This window comes from Sander vitreus, chromosome 2, assembly GCF_031162955.1.
Source record: "Sander vitreus isolate 19-12246 chromosome 2, sanVit1, whole genome shotgun sequence".
NCBI classification, from domain to species: Eukaryota; Metazoa; Chordata; class Actinopteri; order Perciformes; family Percidae; genus Sander; species Sander vitreus.
In genome coordinates this window covers 3,687,753-3,700,998 of record NC_135856.1, presented here as the reverse complement: position 1 = coordinate 3,700,998, position 13,246 = coordinate 3,687,753, and the positions used below count along the sequence as shown (strand labels likewise).

At 41.6% G+C, this 13,246-nt stretch overlaps 1 protein-coding gene across 1 annotated transcript in view; it reads right to left on the bottom strand.

Moving 5' to 3' along the window:
- Positions 1-26: 26 nt before the first annotated feature.
- Positions 27-13,246, bottom strand: part of ifngr1 (interferon gamma receptor 1) — a 13,566-nt gene continuing 346 nt past the window's right edge. Inside the window, exons 2-7 of the mRNA XM_078273404.1 lie at positions 8,377-8,494; positions 4,809-4,993; positions 4,542-4,690; positions 3,310-3,478; positions 742-866; positions 27-645 (exon numbers count right to left, since the gene is read on the bottom strand). Coding sequence (XP_078129530.1) covers positions 304-645; positions 742-866; positions 3,310-3,478; positions 4,542-4,690; positions 4,809-4,993; positions 8,377-8,494 — 1,088 coding nt within the window. The 3' untranslated portion in view covers positions 27-303. The remainder of the gene's footprint in view (positions 646-741; positions 867-3,309; positions 3,479-4,541; positions 4,691-4,808; positions 4,994-8,376; positions 8,495-13,246) is intronic.

The window sequence follows — 13,246 nt, the reverse complement described above, 5'->3', positions numbered from 1 at the left end:
GCAGATGTGATGTGAACAAAAGGAGACAGCCACACAGCCGGTTCTGCAGGCTTTAATAAAAGTGGCACTGGTTGCTAGGCTGAGAAGTATTTAGTGCCGGATTTGTCCTTTAACATGTAGGTCAGTGCAGTCGGGAAGAAAAAAAAAAAGTGTGAGCGTCTCTCAGGGGTCTTCTTTGCAAAGGCACAACCTCCCTGAGTGCACGGTTTAGGCTTTAAGGTGCATAGTTAGCCCTGAGGTACGATCGTGATGGCTGATCCAGGATGAGTTAAAACCAACGCTATACACATTTAAAATCCCAAATCAAGATTGCCTTTCCCTCTCGCTGTAACCTGTGACCATGTCTCCGTCACCCATGTCCACCTGCAGATTGTGTGGGCAGTCGTAGAGAGAGCGTTCCATCTCCTCCACCCCTTCCAGATCGATGGAAAGCGTCTCCGCCGAGTCCTCTGCGACGTCTTCGTATCCCTCAAGTTCTCCCCCGGAAGGGCAGCAGCTGTTCTCGGTGAGACTGTCCCCGTCCTCGGAGCTGACCGACAGGTTCTTGCAGGCCTCGGCGGGGACGACGGTCAACAGACTGTAGTCTAAGCCGGACACAGGATCGTACTCCCAGTCCCTGTGGTTTTTTACAGTTTTAAAGTCTTCCTGACAAAAGGAAAAGGGGAAAGAGATGTTTTACAACAACATAATTACTAATTATTTGGTTTTTTTTTTTTTTTTTTCCCCTATTTGACTCCTTACCAGAGACTGGGGCAGACTGGGTAGCTTCATCGTCCAGGCTTTTGCTTTGCAGATCAGAAAAATAATCACACTGATTAAGACTAAGAGGAGGAACAGCATTATAGCAAACGCTATCGCAGGGAGCTCTGCAATCAAATAAAAAGAAAGAAAAAAGTCAAGTCAAAATAGTTTGAAAGGTTTCCTCGTTGTGCTGAAGCAAAGAACACTTATTTTGAAGGACAGTTTTTTCAAGTCAGGTGACGATGCGCATGCTGGATTAGTTTGTGTATCTGTAATCATTCCTCCTGGGTTTTAACTCTCTCAGGTCGAAAGGCAGTGACACACCAACCCGATAATCGGCCGTCGGACAGTCTGGCGAGGTCGGTGACTCGAGTCTGTTCGGTGTGTTCCGCGCCGTCGTCAGTCGGAGGAGCCGGAGGCTTTAATTTTGGCCGATTTGACATGTTGAATCGGAAGGCGGGCAGTCGGACTCAATGGCCAATCTGATTGGCGGAGAGCTAACCCGGAAATGACGAGCGGGATTAACGTGACCAACGCCTCTCAAACTGACGAAAATCTTTTAAACTGACCTTTGTTGATCTGAAATGAAGACAGATTCAGCACGGCCTATTTCTCGCTAAAAATGTTTTCAGAAACACGTTTCGGTGAACTATCTTAGTAAAATATGAGATCGTATTCCAAACGAAGCCGCCATTATGCTCGGATGTGAAATTCTGGAGCAGCCAGACCCACGTGACGCGTTCGTCCAATTAGCTGCCGGTTTTCATTTTTTGGGCGACAATACAGATTAGCGCCGCCTGCTGTTATGGAGACGTATTACGTCTCGCGCACGCACAGAACGTACGCTCAAGTCGGCGTCGCTGCGGTGTGTTCCGAGGCACTGAAATGAAATTTTCTAATATGTTTTTTTGCCAGTGCGTCTTGTTCTCAGAGGGTTAAAAGGTGTACTACGAGTTCCTGCATGGCTTCAGCGCGATTTCATTTTTGTCTCAAATGGTAGGCATCTCTCCTTGACCCGCTAGCTGCCTGCCCCCTGAACACACCGTGAAAAAGCCCGGTCTCGGGAGACAACACAGGGGTCGTAGACGTCAAACAAACACCAGGGGCACAGGATAGGCACCAAAATACAACAAACCACGTTCCAGCCAATCACTGACAAGATGGTTGGGGGAGGGGTCTGGGGTTAGTGACAGTTGGTCAGTTAGTCATGACAGTTACGGGAACGTGGGGGGAGGGGCGAGCTTGCTCTGTTTGGGTTTGGTATTTACTCAGTATGTCAGAAGTAACGTCATGCAGGAACTCATGGGAGAGTTCCCTCCCTGATATACTTTGTATAATTTGCTGGGTTTTTCTTGCTTTTTTTTTAAAGTTTTTCAGCGTTGATCCAGAATGAAAATCTGCGGAACTGAACGGACCGTTTTTCTGCTCGGGGTGGAGATGCGTTAACATCCTGGGTTTTATTTTTTTGTAATTTCTGAAAATTCTGAGCACAACCTTAAACATCAACAGCAGGAACATGCAACATACACATGAATGCAGCAGGAATATGAATCCAGAAACATCAGATAGAAGAAGGAAAAACACTAACGGGAACAATTTACTACACCATAAATACATTTACTTACACTACATTTTGCTGAAACATACTTTTACTTCAGTAAGGTTTTGGACTACTGGTTACTTGTAGTGGAGTATTTTCAGTGTGGTATTTAGTACTTTTATTTACAGAGTTTTCTGCAGGTTTCACCAAGTGAAATGTAAGACTTTTTAAGACCATTGTGAATGAAATTGTAATACCTTTATCGCAGCATCAACTGAGCCCTAGATCCAGTTTTTTCAAGCCAAGTATCGTGGCGTGACGAAAGCGCCTCGCACCAATAACACGAAAGCTGATTGGCTGCGATATAAATTGCATGTTGGTCTCATTTGTAGTCTTAATGCGGCTAAATTACATTTGGACTAATGAAAGAAAGAACTACAACGCCACAGAATAAAGAAAAAAAAAAAAAGCATTAGAGGAAGCGTTGCATGGACGTAGGAAAACTAAGACCTGTTTAAAATTATTTTAGACCTAGAACACATTACTTCAGCGATTTGATACTGCCTGTTATGTTTAGGGCTGCACGATATGAGGAAAATATGCGATAACGATAAAGATATTACTTGTGATAAATAAACATATTACAATGACTGCATTTCTGCTGTTTTTAGTATTCTAACATTCTTTTATTGAACAAACTGAACATTGAATATAAAAAGCACCACTAAAACAGAATAGGTTCCAGTTTAATGTGCAGTTTTCTACTGGTATTTTCTTTTAACTAACCTCTTTAAAAAAAAAACCTGCGTCTATCGCGATATGTCGCAGCCTTCCGCGATGCGTTTATGGCGGCCGCTGATATTGCGACGACGATAAAGAAACGATATATTGTGCAGCCCTAGTTATGTTCAGAAAATATTTGACGTGACCGGACTGTACCGTGTAATCCTTGTTAACCAGAGACCTCAAACAAAGATGTACTGACACATTCTCAATGCAGAAAGAAGACTTCCCCCGTTAAGACTTACCAGTCAATGGAGTGACACACACGCGTGTCTTGTTGAACAACATCTTGCTAACATGGAGCCGGTCATACAACATTCCTGTCAGGTTGACACACTTCTCCACCCCCTCAGGAAACGAGATGTCATGTTTGCAGTTTTTCTGGTTCGCTGTGCAAACACTGTCAAAATCTTCCTGAAAGTCACATAACATATACAGATATAGTAACACTGTTCATGAAGTACCGCATGAATGACTTCATTATTACAATGGTGAACAAAGCATTTGAACTCAATTGTTGTTTGGGGTGGAAGCAGAAATGTCTTTCAACAAATCTCTCCTCCTTATTGAAACTGCTTTAATTTCAGAACGGAGTCTGGATATCCAACCCTAGCCGGAAGGGTGATGTTGTGGTACGATGAGACTAAAAAGGGAAAGCTCAGACAACATCAGATCATTCATAGGTCACAGGTCAGGGGACGAGAACATTCGGCAGTCTCTAATAACCAAACCTGTTCATGTATACAGTAATTATGTCCGTCTCTCTACAGATTCAGGGAATCTAGACAGCTGCATGATGAGGGAATGTTTTGTCTCAGAACTCTCTCCTTTTGGAGGTAATTGGGCCAGCCACACTTCCCACATACTTCCCAGAGAGAGAGAGAGAGGCTGAACTAGGCTTTAGCATCTGATACTTCCCAGAGAGAGAGAGCTAGGCTGAACAAGGCTTTAGCATCTTTTTTTAGGCGCCTGCAATATCTTTGTATACCTTTAAAGGTTCAGCTAAACGTAACGCCTCCTGCGTGAGTTTAAATACTCCTTCAGGAGGACAGGAACTTCAGAGTTGGGACGGCACTGCACAATAACACATCCTGGTTAAACTGCACTGCCTTCTTAATGGTCTCCTCAATTTTGGTAAACTGACTGGATGCTCTCGCTGTTTCACTTCCTGCCCGGCTGTCCGAACGGTTCGCGTGAGAACAGACCAGGCGTGTATGGCGGAGAGGAGAGCTGCTTCACGCACGCACACTTCTGGGACGCTCCGCGGCGCGGCTGGTGGAATATCAAGCATTGACTTAAATGGCTGCGATTGCTTGCGGGGGGCCACGGCACATCCGGAACGCAGTGCAGACGCGCTCGGTGGAAGTCTCCCGAACCTTCCTCACGTATGTGAAATAAGTCGTGCTGCTCCTGAGTTTTTCCTTAACACACCTGTCCTCCAAAATACAGTCGTTAAACTTTATGATATGGTACTTACAACACCTGAAGAGACCGTGAATTCAAAGGAGGTAGCAGCCGTCTTGACAGCGTGCTTCAGTTGGCTGTAGTAGTGGAGGGGATTCCTGAAGCTCACTGTGGCGCCCGAATCCTCCTCATCCACATCCACGGGAGGGAAGTTTAATTTACCTGGGAAGAGAAACGTCTCTTTATAACTCAAACATCATCATCTAACTTGAAAAGTGGCTTACGTCTGATTTTTTTTTACAGGGAAATAAGCACATTTTTACATCTACATGTTACTTACATTTTATTTTGACCGTCTTTAAATCATTAAAGGAGAATGTTTTGGATGAGACTGGTTCGGATTGGTTGCCTCCCTCTACGGCTGTCACGGTGACGTAATGAAAGTCCATGTAGCGCTCTTCAGACGCCCAGATGTAGTCGCTCAGATCGTACTGATGGTCTGGGGTTTCCCTCTCATAGGGTTCCCTTTTAATATGAGCAACAACACAGCAGATCAATCCGTCATTTTACTAAATCCGATCAGCAGCCAAACACTGCACTTACAAACACAGTGTCCTTGTCCAGCTGCTGCAACAAATATGCAGAGGCGGAGAAATCACTCTGCACAGAATCATCTGAGAAGTGTTTGATGGTTACTTATTTGTGCTGCGAAACAATCAGAGTAAGCTTTATTTATCTCTGTGTACAATGACAGATTCAAGTAGTTCTGCTGGTGTACAGCTGGACTGGAGTATGTGATGTTAGCTGTTCACTGAATATGACGTGTAAAGCCCTGGCCATTTCTAGCACTTAAGGTAGTTGTGCATTGCTCCCGGGTGCAAAATTACGAATCCCACTATGGCCAAGCCAAGACCACTATGGCGTGGCCATAGTGGTCAATTGGTTGGGGTTAGGCATTTGACCTTGAGTGGTTAAGGTTAGGAAAGCTGATTGGTCAGGGGATAGGACCTGTACAAATCAGGTTATGTTACCTTGCGTAAGCATGGACGCCTGGTCAATTGTAGCTATTGAAGGGCGGGTCTTGGCGTGGCCATAGTGGTAAAAAAAATCTTATCGCTTCCCGGGTTGTGACCCAGGTGATCTCTGAAGTATCACGACCAGGGATATACCCATGTTAGTCTCGCTTTGCCAGCCCATCCACACGCTGCGGAGCGGAGGAGGGTCTGGCTAGTCCACACAGCATTCTGGGATGGGAGAAAAACGTGCTCTGGTTTATTGGCTTTTCTTTAAACCAATCACAATCGCTATGGGCGGTGCTAAGCGGCGGACGGAGCCGCTGCAAAATAGTCGTGCAACAGAAAACTCAGATTGGACAGATAGTCTAGCTAGCTGTCTGGATTTACCCTGCAGAGATCTGAGGAGCAGTTAACCATAGTCCTCACTAATCCACCGGAGGTTAGAACGCCAACGCAAAGAAAGAGGACGGGGACGGATATCGGTGAAAATACGTGCATCCGGCGGAAGTGGAACGTCGTGGGTATGGACTACACCCATGTTGACAGGCTTGGTTTGAATTGGTTGAACCCTGACCAGACAAGACTGGCCCAACCCTGGTAGGTGGTGTAAAAGAGGTAAGTGACTTTATAAATCCAGGGTTATAATAACAATCTATGCTTTTTAGCGCTAAATATGTTCAAGTATTAATAAAACAGTTTGAACCTAAATGCATTTTTAAAATCATATCACATATGAGATTAATCTCGGATGGAAAATACAGTATGTTGAACAAGTTATTAATCATTTTTAACCACTATTTACTCCAGTTACTGTACTTAAGTACCAATGTTGAGGTACTTGTACTTTACTTGAGTCTTTTTCTTTTCATGCCACTTTCTACTCTGCTACATTTCAGAGAGAAATATTGTATTTTTTACTCCACTACATTCATCTTCATCACTACAGACAGCTTTAGTTACTTTACACATTAATATATAAAATCTGATGTTTTAGTCTAAATGAAACTGGCCAACAATATAACGGCTACAGGTCCAGCTGACATGATTAGACCATTAAACACACAGCTGTTTGGATCCTTTACACTTTCTACAATGGGAGGATTCTTCTGCATTGAGTACTTTTACTTTTAATACTTTAACTACATTTTCCTGATGATACTTACAGACTTTTACTTAAGTAACATTTTCAATGCAGGACTTTTACTTACTGTAAAATACTTCTTCCAGCGCTGACTATTTTCTTCATAAAAATGCATAACTCACATTGAACTATTAAAAAGGTCCCATGGCATGAAAATGTCCCTTTATGAGGTTTTTTAACATGAATATGAGTTCCCCCAGCCTGCCTATGGTCCCCCAGTGGCTAGAAATGGTGATAGGTGTAAACCGAGCCCTGGGTATCCTGCTCTGACTTTGAGAAAATGAAAGCTCAGATGGGCCAATCAGGAATCTTCCCTTTATGATGTCATAAGGGGAAAGGTTACCTCCCCTTTCTCTGCTTTGCCCGCCCAGAGAATTTGGCCCCCCCATGAGAGAGAGAGAGACATCATGGCTTTCAAACGAGCAAAGGGGCAGTTGGTCAAGGCCACACCCCCATCCTCCACCTTGCCCCCCCCTCTCCTCCTCAATAGCTACATACTAGAGGGTGACAATTTTCGCGGGACAGAGCCGGAGATTAAATTAAAAAATGGCGCTGCAATGCGGTGACTGCACCCAAAAATTGCAAAGCATTTCATTTTAGAAAAGAGAACCACTTACAACTCACAATACGTTTGTTGATTGGGAATACCGTGACCCGCGGGAGTCTCGAAAAATTGTCACTACCTAACCCAACCAGCAGTGAGAGACAAACGGCTCTGCACATACACAACACCACCAGCGCAGTCAATAGGGAACGAAACGGGAGCGGGACGGGATTCTTTTTCTCAGGATTTTTCAGGACAGGGGAGGCAGTCACGTGATCAGGATGTGACGGGAGTATTTTCGTGGGCTCGGGATGGGATGGAGCGCCAATTGATTCCCGTGTCACCCTCTACTACAGACACAGAAATGTCTCATCCTAAGGAAAGCTCATTGTGGGACTGGCTCTAGTGGCTGTAATTCTGCACCAAGGCTGAATTTAGGGAAAGAGACTTCAGATACAGTATTAGGGGACCACTAAGGTCTATATAAAAGAGACTTCAGATACAGTATTAGGGGACCACTAAGGCCTATATAAAAGAGACTTCAGATACAGTATTAGGGGGACCACTAAGGTCTATATAAAAGAGACTTCAGATACAGTATTAGGGGACCACTAAGGCCTATATAAAAGAGACTTCAGATACAGTATTAGGGGACCACTAAGGCCTATATAAAAGAGACTTCAGATACAGTATTAGGGGGACCACTAAGGTCTATATAAAAGAGACTTCAGATACAGTATTAGGGGACCACTAAGGTCTATATAAAAAGAGACTTCAGATACAGTATTAGGGGGACCACTAAGGTCTATATAAAAGAGACTTCAGATACAGTATTAGGGGACCACTAAGGTCTATATAAAAGAGACTTCAGATACAGTATTAGGGGACCACTAAGGCCTATATAAAAAGAGACTTCAGATACAGTATTAGGGGACCACTAAGGCCTATATAAAAGAGACTTCAGATACAGTATTAGTGGACCACTAAGGTCTATATAAAAGAGACTTCAGATATAGTATTAGGGGACCACTAAGGTCTATATAAAAGAGACTTCAGATACAGTATTAGGGGACCACTAAGGCCTATATAAAAGCATCCAAATAGCACCATGTCATGGGACCTTTAATCAAACTAATTTGAGCATTAGCAAAGTTTTATCAAAAGTTATATTTTCTTCTATTTGAAGTTCAGGAGAGTTGATTCTCACCCTTCAGACCCTTCGATCTGTACAATGAATCTGGTTTGTGGTCCCTGTTCGCTGTACTCCCATGTGACCGCGACGTGGAGATTGAGGCAGCTCAGCATCACGTTTGTCGGCGGCGGAACTGCAAGAAAGAAAAAGCCGAAAGATCAGTGGCTGATACGAGTGGGAATCTCTTGGCACCTCACGGTACGATTTGATTCCTAAGCGATTATCGATGCATCACAGTACAACAATTCTTTTAAGTACATTTCCATGGGGGAGTTTGCTATTCCGTTTGCTAATCACTTCCTAGACAAAGCAGCTTGACAAAGCTTAGATTTTGACATATTTGTCACACACAAGTTTTAATGAAATGTTTAGTCGACTGAGGTTTTTATTTTGTAGTCATTCCATGCTTAAGCCTTAAACATGCTTGTGAAAGTCACCTTCTCTCACAGTAATCTTCCATGTCAGAGGCTCAGTCATGTTTAAAAGGTGGAGAATTGGCTTATTAGAACATGAAGGTGTCAGATGTAATGTGATAAAGTAAATGAACAACCTGTGTGTTTTGCCTAAGTATTTTATGTCTTATTAGTGTGTGTATATATATATATATATATATACACACACACACACACACACACACACACACACACACACACACTAATAAGACATAAAATACTTAAATACTTACTTAATATTTACTTTATCACATTACATCTGACACCTTCATGTTCTAATAAGCCAATTCTCCACCTTTTAAACATGACTGAGCCTCTGACATGGAAGATTACTACATACATACATATATATATATATATATATATATATATATATATATATATATATATATATATATATATATATATATATATATATATATATACACATACATATATACATATACACACACATACACATATATACATATATATATATATATATATATACATACATAGACTAAACAATAAACACAACTAGAGCTAAACAATAAAATTAAAGCTCAATAAGTTTTACTTTTCAATATTATTGCAATAGTTGTAGCATTATGAGGTTTTCTTGTCCGGAGATTAGAAAATAGTATTGAAGGAAAACATTTTTATTGAATAACTTATTTTCAGGATGTTCCATCACCCAACACCCACGCTGATCTCTTTTTTTTTTTTTAACCGTCTGAGGACAAAAGACGCACCGGCGAGTCCACGCCATATTTGACAACACTCGCTACTCATTAAAAGATTTCATTTCAGACATTTATTTACCATTTGATTCATATATTACGCTACTTTTGTGAACCCGAGACTTTTGTAAACTCATTTCAAACACCAAAACAATGGAGGGCAGGTATGTTTTCACATTAGCGCCAAATTATTTCTTTATACAATACTCTAGAACCATTTTGGGCATGACTATACAGAAAGCTGAGTTTGTTCTAAACATTTTGATATGTAACACACGGGGACCAGTTATATGCAAATACCCTTAAAATGACAATTCAAGAAGATATCTAGAAATGCCCTCAGACCTCAGAGGGTTAACTAAAACACAGTCGATGGCAACTGAATGCAACAGCATTCACCTCTTCAGTTTTACCCGTCACAATAAAAGCTCTACGACTTAACGTCCTCTCAACATTTCCCTGAGAAGTAACCCAATAAAATATAGGGGTGCATGATATATCGACTCAATATCGTTATCACGATATCACATTGTGCAATATTATATCGACAGTGTCGCAATAAGTATGCAATATTTTATTTTGTGAATATTGTGCAACCCTAATAAAATACATTACACATCCAAGCAAATCAAAGCACATCTGTGCAAGCACGACACTCACACACAGTTACAACACCTACGCTGCTACAGATCAAAGCACGGACAAAAAAAAACCCCACATATTTTGGTGTAGGCTAGTACATACTTTCCAAACAGTACCAGTAACCCTTTTGTCTCAACAAACACCAGTGTGTTGACAGGTAGCTGGCAGCGATATGGTGGCACAAAAACAGGTACATCAAGGTGCCATTGTGGTTGCTCTTCAGCATTCCACTGTTTGGTTTCGCGGCTACTGCCTCACCGGTGTGTAATCCTCAGACATAGCTGGGAGACAAAGTCTCTTCGATAGTGTACCTAACAGTTTTAGTCTCATCTTATCCTAATGTTCTCTTTCCTGTTCACTGATCAAGTTCCTGCTGTTCCGTATGACATTTTGTCTGTCCTGAAACTATTTCACCTAATCAACGAACTTTGAGTGTATCCTGATTTAATCAAGTCCGTCTGCCTTTATCTAGCTTCAGGCTGTTTTATACTTCTGCGTAAAATCTACATCATTGCTACGTGCGTAGGTACGTAAAGTCACAAACCTACGCCGGACCTTACGCCGTAGCCTGACGTGCATTTCCCCTGACTCATTCCCTGGTTCTCCTTCTCCATAAATAACATGAAATCAAGGAGAGGGTTCACTTTTCCTGCTCCAGATTTCCCACCGTGGTCAGAAAGAACATGGGAGACACTGTTTCTCTCACTCTGACTCTAGAGTCGGTACTCTCTCACTTCTCCATCGCTCTATCAGAAACCCCCCCCCTACACACACACAAACATCCGGCCATTTCATAGGCTACGGCGAAAGCTCTGCGTGGAGCCTCAGCAGAGCCATAAAACAGAGCAGGGATAGACTGATTATCGGACCCGGCTGATTATCGTGGCCGTTTTTTGGCAGTTTGCAGATTATCTGTATCAGCGTTTTATTTGCCCGATAACTGCTGCTCTGTCTGTCCCTCTGGTCCGGTTCCACTCACCACGGAGTCGGACTTAATGTCCCGCCCACAACACTATCTGACTCTCTTACTGGGGATTGTGTTCAAAGTTTCTAATTTATTAAATAATTGCTTAAAGCATTTAAAACTAAATTTGTTGGAATTTGTAACATTCCAAAATCTTAATTTTGATTTAAAGATTTTCATTTTCACTGTAAACGCATATCGGCCACAGTCTGGCTAGTCCACACGGCATTCTGGGATGGGAGAAAAACGTGCTCTGGTTTATTGGCATTTCTTTAAACCAATCACAGTCGTCTTGGGCGGCGCTAAGCACCGGAAAAAAGCCGCGGTGCCTCTGCTAAATAATCTCAGGAAGGAACTTGTTTTGGTGGAACATGTGTACGTTCAAAAGTTGTTTTAGTCGTGCAACAGAAAACTCAGATTGGACAGATAGTCTAGCTAGCTGTCTGGATTTACCCTGCAGAGATCTGAGGAGCAGTTAACCATAGTCCTCACAAATCAGCCGGAGGTTAGAACGCCAACACAGAGACAGAGGAAGGGGACGGACATCCGTCCGAAAAGAGTGACATCCGGCAGAATTTCCTTCGGGCAACGGAGCAATCCCAGAAGTGGAACGTCATAGATATAGTCTACTCATCACATTTTGGTTTCAGTGTGGTTTTAGTAGTACTTTTACTTCAGTAAATGGGGCGTGTGTACAGCATTTCATTTCTATAAATAAATTCCTAAGGCAATTAATTAAAAGGTGAGCCGCTATTTGTACATATTTTCTAATCTAAAATGATCACATTCAAATTATTAGTTTGATTTCATGACTTATCAAACAGGTAAATCAAGACCTCCCCCGTTCTGTAACAGCGAGTCTGCAAACACACGAGAGAAACACACTCACACGTAGGTCACAACCCCTCCAATAATCAAAACTGGACAGTGCAACCCATCTCCCAAAAAGACCTATTATAATTTCCTTTACATAAATAAAAAGACATTTGCACCATGACTTGACGCAGAAAAGGCACAAACTGTTGCAGGAAAATTCACCAGGATGCAGGAAATGAAGTATTTGGCACTCAAACTCTCTATTTACAGCATCACAGTTGTTAAGGTTAAAGTTTAGAAACTCCAGAAACTTGTAAACATTATTTTGGAAAGTTTTCTGGAATGTGTCACTCAACAGCGTGACTTTTAGAACCAGGAAATGACTCCTGAACTCTTCTCTAAAAAGGTGTTAAATAAAAGAACAGACGCGGTCTGGGTCAGTGGTGTAGTCCACGTGAGTGGACGCAGTATACCCACTAAGAAAGCTCCAGGATTTCCATATGCCCAATGACACGCAACAACATACCGTACTTTCCATTATAATTTTGATATATTTTGAATTGTAATGTGTTTTATTTCTTCGCATATGCTAAATAAAGGGATTTCCACCGTTAATTGGTGCATAACCCTGGGGGAGGACACCCAGACGCCCTACTTTGATATGTCCATTCTGATCCATTTATTTATATAGTACAGTATACCCGCTAAAATACAAGACTACACCACTGTGTGTGTGTGTGTGTGTGTGTGTGTAGGATATTAGTTAATTTATCTGTACTATTAACTAACTTTTTCAAAACTTACTTTGCATATTCAAAACATCACACGTGTTTCGTTTTTTTTTTTTTAGGAATCATGTAGGCCTACATCTCAACAATAAATCGGTTGTAAAATGAGGCTGTTAAAAAAAGACATGACATTTAAAATAACTTCATTTTTCACGCTCGTGTCGTGTTCTTTCATTTCCAGGATTTTGTCTGCATTGAGTATTTTTACTTTTATACTTTAAAAGTGTACTTACGTAGGCCTATATATATATATTTTTTTTTACATTTTCCTGATGATACTTACATACTTTAACTTAAGTAACATTTTAAATGCAGGACCTTTACTATAACAGAGTATTTTTTTTTTTTTTTACAGTGTGGTATTAGTACTTTAAAGTAAATAATATGTACTTACATAAAAAAAAAAAAATTAGGATTTTTCTTACCTTTAATACTTTTATTTAAATAACATTTTCAATACAGGGCTTTAACTGTAACAGGTTGGTTTTACAGTGTGGTATTAGT